This window comes from Ictalurus furcatus, chromosome 7, assembly GCF_023375685.1.
Source record: "Ictalurus furcatus strain D&B chromosome 7, Billie_1.0, whole genome shotgun sequence".
Classification (NCBI taxonomy): Eukaryota; Metazoa; Chordata; class Actinopteri; order Siluriformes; family Ictaluridae; genus Ictalurus; species Ictalurus furcatus.
The window spans coordinates 26,698,392-26,706,898 of NC_071261.1; the positions used below are offsets into that span (position 1 = coordinate 26,698,392).

The 8,507-nt window shown below is 41.2% G+C and overlaps 1 protein-coding gene across 1 annotated transcript; it reads left to right on the forward strand.

Moving 5' to 3' along the window:
* Positions 1–718: 718 nt before the first annotated feature.
* On the forward strand, positions 719–5,643 carry six7 (SIX homeobox 7). The gene is made up of 3 exons (XM_053629570.1): positions 719–1,758; positions 4,870–5,033; positions 5,207–5,643. The coding sequence occupies exons 1-3, from the start codon at positions 1,351–1,353 to the stop codon at positions 5,349–5,351; spliced, it is 717 nt and encodes a 238-aa protein (XP_053485545.1). The 5' UTR covers positions 719–1,350; the 3' UTR covers positions 5,352–5,643.
* Positions 5,644–8,507: the final 2,864 nt, after the last annotated feature.

The window sequence follows — 8,507 nt, forward strand, 5'->3', positions numbered from 1 at the left end:
CAAAGCAGCAGCTCTGTGATTTATTTAAACAATGCGGTTGAAAAGTCAAGTCCAATTAAAGACGACGGATAGACGCTTGGCGTTTCAATACAACTCTTAACTAGTATGCAAAAGGATCAGTCTATGCATATACAGAATATACGCCCTAACAAATACCGAGTGATCTATTCAGGACAGTTTCTCCAAAGAAAAAAACTTCTTTCATCCAATTAAATAAATCGTTTATATATGTTGTCTCTTTGTAAGCCTATGTGGAATATTGGGCTTTCCCTTCACTAAAAACAATCTTATATGACACATCTGTGTAAATATCGATTCTGAGCAACACTTTTACGTGTGGAGAAAGATAAGTCCTAGTCTCTACCCTCCTGTCAGCGACTTTGCATTTGTCTAAAGAGGGGTGTCCAATCTTTTCCGTAAAGGGCCGGTGTGGGTGCAGGTTTTCATTCCAACCAAGCAGGAGCCACATGTGATTCCACCTGTTTAATCAGTTGATTTTGGCTTTCAATAGACTCAGGTGTGGCTTCTGCTTGGTTCGAATGAAAACCTGCACCCACACCGGCCCTTTCCGGATAACATCGGACACCCCTGGTCTAACAGGTTCAAGTCTTCCCTAGAGCTTTTAAGCTAACAAACAATTCACAGGCAGATTCTAATACAAATGCCCCCCCTCCCCATTTTCCATTTAACATCCAACAACAAACCATCACACTCAACACCACAAGAGCCTGGCATGTAGTCTCTCTCTACTTTCTAAAAGAGCCACAGAAAATCATTCACTTCTTATTTGAAAGATTCCACAGTGTAAACAATTTGGGATTTAAAATAATAATAATAATAATAATTAAAAACTGATTAATGCACCATGTGAGTGGAGTTTCAGCAACACGCACTACTAAAACAAGGGAATAGGCATGATCTTAGAGCAATCCTAAAAATGTTTGATATATTCCAGGGCTTAACGAGCAGTTTGATCAGTCGGTCACCTCGGTGTTCACTCCCCCCTGCTAAGTGTCTAATGATCGAGGCGTATAATCCTCTCTCAAAACAACTACACACATGCTAATAGCGTCTTGACTATAAATGCGCGTGACTTCTGGTCTTTCTCCTTTACAGCAACCTGACACACACACACACACAGCCTTACAGCAGCTTATACAGCTTTATTATTGCAAACTACATACAGTTCAACGTCCTGAGCTGGATTTTTTTTTACACCACGGACACTTCTTCCTGAACAGACCCGCTTGAGAGCTGTGCGCAAACTTGTGCGCTTTAGTGCGCAAACTTTACTTGAATCATTTCTGGCGCGCGAGGGTCGCACCTGGAAAGAAGACTAAGGCAAGGAAGATGTTTCCCTTGCCGATGTTTACCGCGGATCAGGTGGCTCGGGTGTGTGAGAACTTGGAGGAAACCGGGGACATGGAGCGCCTGGGCCGGTTTCTGTGGTCACTTCCGGCGGCGGCCCCCGGTTCTGCAGGCGAGGCGCTCCACAGGCACGAGTCGGTGATGCGCGCGCGGGCTCTGGTCGCATTTCACGGTGGTGACTTCGAGGCGCTTTACCGCATCCTGCAGAGCCACCGGTTCACGCGCGAGTCCCACGCCAAGCTGCAGGACCTGTGGCTGCACGCGCATTACCGCGAGGCGGAGCGCATGCGCGGCAGGCCGCTGGGCCCCGTGGAGAAGTACCGCATCCGCAAGAAGTTCCCTCTACCCCGCACTATCTGGGACGGCGAGCAGAAAACGCACTGTTTCAAGGTAAAGACACGAGCTCACATTATTATTTAGTGTGTGGAGTCAATGCCACAAAATGTACTTATTTATTTATTATTTATTTATTTTATAAAGTGCCTTCAATTAAGGTTTTACGTAATCTAAATGAAGCCGGATCACTGGCAGAACAACTGAGTGTTACTTTAACACAGATAGACTACAAAATAAACCAATTTTGCAAGCCACACTGTAACTTTGCCATATGAAATAGTATAAACTGTAGCCTACAGTCATTTAGGCTAAGATTTATTATCTATTTAATTATTTGAAATAATTGGCACACCTTTGTGGGGCACTTTTGCCTTGCACCTCCAGGGTTAGGGGTTCGAATCCTGCCTCTGTCCTGCATGCACGGAGCTTGTATGTTCTTCTTGTGCTTCATGGGCTTCCTCGAGGTACTCTGGTTTCCTCCCCCAGTCTGAAGACCGGCACTGTAGGCTGACTGGTATTTCCAAATCGTCCGTAGTGTGGGAACGTGTGTGCGATTGTGCACTGCGATGGGTTGGTACAATGTCCAGGGTGTCTCCCGCCTTGTGCCCCGAGTTCCGTGGGATAGGCTCCAGGCTCCCTGCGACCACGTGTAGGATAAGTGGTACGAAAAACGGATGGATGGATGAATTAATTGGCCAAACTTTGTGTAGGGAAAATGCAGCATTCTAGAGGAATTTACTGACTGATTTCTTTGTTAGTGATGGAAACATATCACACACAACATGACTGGAGCTATTCTTTTTTTTTTTTTGTCAGCCAGTTTACAACTGAAACTACACATCTTGTGTACTTTTGTGATTGCCATTTTCCTTACATGTATGTTTATCTCTCTTCCCTGCATCCTTTTCCCAGCTAAAGGACTGGCAGGATTTTTCGACAATTAATTATATTCCCATAATTAGTCGATTATACAATTAATCCAGTTCACTCAATCAACTGACACGACGGCCCTTTGATTGCGTCTTCTGATTCATTTCAGGACTGTAGGGTTGTGGCTGCTGGTATTTGTCATCGATGATATATAGCGGAGTCACATTTTCATCTCTACATACTCGGGGTTTTTGAATTAATGGCACTGTAAATTGCCGCTTATCGCAAAACAGATGTTTAGATTTAGTTTGTTGTTCCAGTGCCAGCAATCTCCATCTGCTCTGTAATTCTCCAATTCTGTACTGTCTCGCTCTGCTTTCTGGCTGTTCGTTCATCAGGCCACTGCTACATGGTCTGTGTGTACAAGTTTACACTAGTGCTGTGAGACATTTTTGAAATAGATGTCCTTGTACTTAGTGGCTTAGTGGTTAGCATGTTCGCCTCACACCTCCAGGGTCTGGGGTTCGATTCCCGCCAGGGCCATGTGTGTGCCGAGTTTGCATCCTCCAGGTGCTCCGGTTTCCTCTCCCAGTCCAAAGATATGCATGGTAGGCTGATGTATGTGTGTATATAGGTGTGCGAATGTGTATGTGATTGTGCCCTGCGATGGACTGGCACCCTGTCCAGGTGCCTGATGCTCCCTGGGATAGGCTCCAGGTTCCCCGTGACCCTGAAAAGGAGTAAGCGGTTGAAGATGGATGGATGTCCTTGTAATCGCATGTACCATTTCTCACAGTAAATAGGCTGAATGAAAATAAACATAGACTATAAATAAATGTCAGCTACCAGTTGCTTTAGAAGTATTGACTGGCTTTAACCTGTCGTGAATTGAGATGTGTGTTAATGCATGAATCTGATAGCTTATCCAGTCTAATGTACAAAACCTTAAAGCAAATTGTCCTAAAGACGGTTCAAAGGTTTTAAAACCAGACTCCTTGTTTCTGTAGTTGTAAACAGCCTTTCCTTCAGAAAACGTTGCAGTTTCCCTTGGGATCACTGAAATGTCCCTCAGGATCAATAACGTATCTATCTATACAGTTCTGACTGGGTAAATATTTCTAAAATGGTACATTCTTAGTCAAAACAATCCAAATGACTTGGCTAACTACTCAATGATCGAATTATGCAGAAATGTGAAGAAAAAAAAAATCTGTGGAAATCCCCTTTAAGCCTCTTGTGCCAAGGACCTCCTGTGGCATTTAATCTCCTCTGCCCCTGATGATTTTCTCCTTTTAAAATGAGAGTCGTTTCTCTCCTCTGGCTGTAGACAATGATAATCCATGTAAGACGAATGCTCAGTCAGATTAACTCGGCTGCTGGATTGTAGACACCAAGAGTCCGAGTGTGTCCTCTAAACTGTAGCTGAAATGGACGAAGATTTAAGGCCTAGTATATTAGTCTGTTAACTTTATCCAGTAGAAAGACTTTTAAAAAAAAAAAAAAAAAAAAAAACACAAATGAATTTGCCTGTTACAAGATTACGGCAATAAATAAGATTAATGGTTAATGGCACACTTATATAGCGCTTTTATCCAAAGCGCTTTACACTGTGTCTCATTCACCCATTCACACACACACTCACACACCAATGGTAGCAGAGCTGCCATGCAAGGCACTAACTTACCATCGGGAGCAACTTGGGGTTCAGTGTCTTGCCCAAGGTCACTTCGGTATGTGGAGTCATGTGGGCCGGGTATCGAACCGCCAACCCTACGATTAGTGTACAACCCGCTCTACCACCTGAGACACAGCCACCCACTGTGATACTTTGAACAACCTTTGACATTTGACCAACAAGATCCTTGTTGGTCAAACGTCACACAAATTTGTACAAAAATTGAGAGATTAAACACATTTCAGGATTAGTCCTAGGCTTTGCCCCCTAACAGATAACAGGAGGACAGATTTCCTGATCCCTGCTGTTAAATATTTGCTGAGTCAGTGGATCTTTTTTCTAATGTAGGTTTATGGAGCTCACTCAGACAGTATGTGTCCCCCTTGTGGTCAGCAGTGTTACTGCAGGCCAGGAATAATTTGATCACCTAATTTAACTTCCATATCAGCAAACTTAATCACATCAAAAGCATTCAAATGTGCCATAATGCATATAAACACTATACACATTTAAATAAAAAGTCAACTTCACTCATTAACACCTCGAATCAGAGATGTTTAATACAAAAGCCCCAATTTGAACTGACCATTTTTACCCTGCATTCTCTCTGCACTCATCAGGAAAGGACACGGAGTTTGCTTAGAGAATGGTACCTACAAGACCCGTATCCAAACCCATCTCGCAAGCGGCACCTGGCCCAGGCTACAGGTCTCACACCTACACAAGTTGGAAACTGGTTCAAGAACAGACGCCAGAGAGACAGAGCAGCATCAGCCAAAAACAGGTATACATCTCAAACACAACCCAATGCTTAAGCAGGGTAGTGTGATCGGAAACGTTCTGCCACTTCTTGATCATGGGTTTGATGGGACGCCCATAAGGAAAAAATTTAATCCAAAAGCATAAATGAATTCAAGACATTTAACTATACAGTCCTCTCTTTTTTTTTCTTTTCAGACTACAACAAGTCTCTGCTCTTCTCCCATCTGGCAGCTTTCCAGAATGTTCTTCCATAGATCACAGTGGCAGCCCAGAGAACAGCGACACCAGAGCCTCTACACCCGACATATCGGTCAGCAGCGACAGCGAGTTTGAGTCCTGAGCCTTGGTTTGGTCTAATAACCAAAACCGACAAAACACACACAGACTCCGACGAAGCCACGGAAGCTTGCAGAGACACGCAGACAGAGACGTGATGTAAAGATCGGCTTCAACGCCACTGAGACGCACACACTCTGGAAGATATGGAGAGTGAATTGGAGCAAATATACAGTGAAAATCTGAAGAGCATGCGGACTGGATCGGAGACTGGAAGGGGTTTTGGTGAATGTATATACCTGCACTTAAAAGGACACTTAAAATTTGATTGGTTGTTGCCAAATAAATAAACTTTTTTTTTTCCACATTTGTAATAACAGGTACAAAGTTATCTGAGACTGTAAAGCTCTGATTACCAGGAAGATATCAGAAAATAGTTCAGAAAACTGATTCAGGCAATGCCAAAACTGTTATCTCTACCCTGTATAATGAAATAAAATAAAAACAAACAAATCCATCTGATCAGGCTGTTTATTTCAGAGGCTGAAAATTCTACTGTTATGGTGTGTATCTCTTGTATCCTCCACTAATTAAATTGTTATATTTATTCCCAACCTTAGAACATTCAAGTCCATGTGTCTTATAAAGTGTGCCAAATAATCACATTATCCAAGGAAAAGAGGGGGAAAAAGACAAATAGATGTGTATAATATTATTGGCATGGTATAAAACTTCGGATTCTGTGTTCTGTTGAGATGTGAATTAGCTGTTCTGTAACTATGGATGTACGGTGCCCTCCATTAATATTGGCACCCTTGGTAAATATGAGCAATGAAGGCTGTGAAAAATAGTTTTTGTTTTACATTTTGATCTTTTGTTAAAATAAATAAATGAATCACAAAATGGATATCCAACAATTGCAAACAAAACACAGGTTTATCAAAAAAAAATAAATAAATTGTTAAGTATAGGTGTGCAACAATTATCGGCACCCCTATGAATTCATACGAGAAAAATATATTTGAAGTATATTCCCACTGATATTTTAAATTTTTAAGTACACCTGGCTGATCAGGAACAGGAACTTGTTCAACCATGACTTCCTGTTTCACAGTGGTATAAATGAGGTAACACAGTCCAAATTCCATTAATCATTCATAACAATGGGTAAGACCAAGGAATATAGCTGTGGTTAAAAGGTTATTGAGCTTCACAAAATGGGAAGTGTCTATAAGAAAATAGCACAAGCATTGAAAATGCCCATTTCCACCATCAGGGCAATAATTAAGAAGTTCCAGTCAACTGGAAATGTTATGAATTAACCTGGAATTGGACATGTCTATATCGTCTCAAAGCACTGTGAAGAGGATGGTTCGAATGGCCAAAAAAATCTCCAAGGATCACAGCTGGAGAATTGCAGAAGTTAGTTGTGTCTTTGGAGTCAGAAAGTCTCCAAAACTACAATCTGAAGTCACCTACATCACCACAAGTTGTTTGGAAGGGTTTCAAGAAAAAAGCCTCTACTCTCATCCACAAAAAAACTCAAGCGTCTTCAGTTTGCCAGACACTACTGGAACTTCAAATGGGATCGGGTTCTATGGTCAGATGAAACCAAAATAGAGCTTTTTGTTAATGATCACCAGAGGTGGTTTTGGCACACACAGAGAGGTAGACTTATGGAAAAGTACCTCATGCCCACGGTTAAATATGGTGGAGGCTCTTTAATGTTTTGGGGCTGTTTTTCTGCCAGAGGGCCTGGACATTTTGTTAGGATACATGGCATCATGGACTCTATCAAATATCAACAGATATTAAATGAAAACCTGACTGTCTCTGCCAGAAAGATTAAAACGGGCCGTGGTTGGATCTTCCAGCAGGACAATGATCCAAAACATACATCAAAATCAACACAAAAATGGTTTACTGACCACAAAATCAAGGTCCTGTCATGGCCACCCCTGTCCCCTGACCTGAACCCCATAGAAAACCTGTGGGGTGAACTGAAGAGGAGAGTCCATTAACGTGGACCTCGAAATGTGAAAGATCTGGAGAGATTCTGTATGGAGGAACGGTCTCGGATATCTTGCCATGTATTCTCCAACCTCATTAGGCATTATAAGAGAAGACTCAGAGCTGTTATCTTGGCAAAGGGAGCTAGCACAAAGTATTGACTAAAAGTGTGCCAATAATTGTTGCACACCTATATTTAACAAACATTTTTTTTGATAAATCTGTCCTGTGTTTGTAATTGTTTGATATCCATGAGAGCAGAGTATTTTTGTGATTTTTTTTTTTTAACAAAAGATCAAAAGGTTAAACAATAAAGACAATCTTTCACAGCCTTCTCTGCTCATATTTACCAAGGGTGCCAATATTAGTGGAGGGCACTGTACTCGCTTTCCTTGTGGTCTGGAGTAATGCTGCATATGATTCTTCAGCACAAATATCATTCATACTTTCCAGAATGCCATAAATGTACTTTCAGATGGTTTTTTTTTTTTTTTTGCAACTAGGAAAAATGCATATGACTTATTTATTATTATTATTATTGTTATTAACTTATTTAAACCTATTTAAGTGTCAGACTGCTTAAATACAAGCTAGCTAAAGCTACAAATAAATAATAAAGCTAGCTGGAGAATCCTTAAAGCAGGGTTCTCCGACTTTTATTTTAGCCATTTAGTAATTAAAAATAAAAACTACAACATATGATTGTGATTGCAACACAGATTTTCCTTATAAATGTGAATTTAGGGACAAAAACTTATTGCTTTTGGCATTAAAGATTTTTTTTTCTGAACTTTTTCTACAGACCGCTAGTTTAAAAACATTTTCTATAAGCTATACGGAGCAGTTTTGACAAATTGTGTTCAATGTAGCACAGATATTTTCTGTATAATCTGTTAAAATCAAGTGAGAATGATTAGTGATAAGTATTTTATAATAAATAATGTGTCGTTTATGGAGTGAACAATGTTACCATGATAATCAGTATCAACAAGCATGTAAACAAAAGTCGATATTGATCCAGTTCCTCACTCAGCCAACGGATATAAAGCTTCCAATTCACGCCACGGAATCTAAGAGCGAAAACAGATGTGAAAACACAACCTTGTGCATGGTTTTAAGGTCTGAAAACCTGTTGTCACCTTTTCCTGGCTGAGCCACGGTGAGAGCAGGCTGGGAGGGATGTCAGTGTCAGTGGGAGTGACTGCTGCCC

Bases quoted from the DNA above. Each gene is read 5' to 3' on its own strand.
- six7 (XM_053629570.1), top strand. From the start codon at position 1,351: ATGTTTCCCTTGCCGATGTTTACCGCGGATCAGGTGGCTCGGGTGTGT. The intron at 1,759-4,869 runs GTAAAGACACGA...TGCACTCATCAG, and splicing joins AGAAAACGCACTGTTTCAAG to GAAAGGACACGGAGTTTGCT. The intron at 5,034-5,206 runs GTATACATCTCA...TTTTCTTTTCAG, and splicing joins GCAGCATCAGCCAAAAACAG to ACTACAACAAGTCTCTGCTC.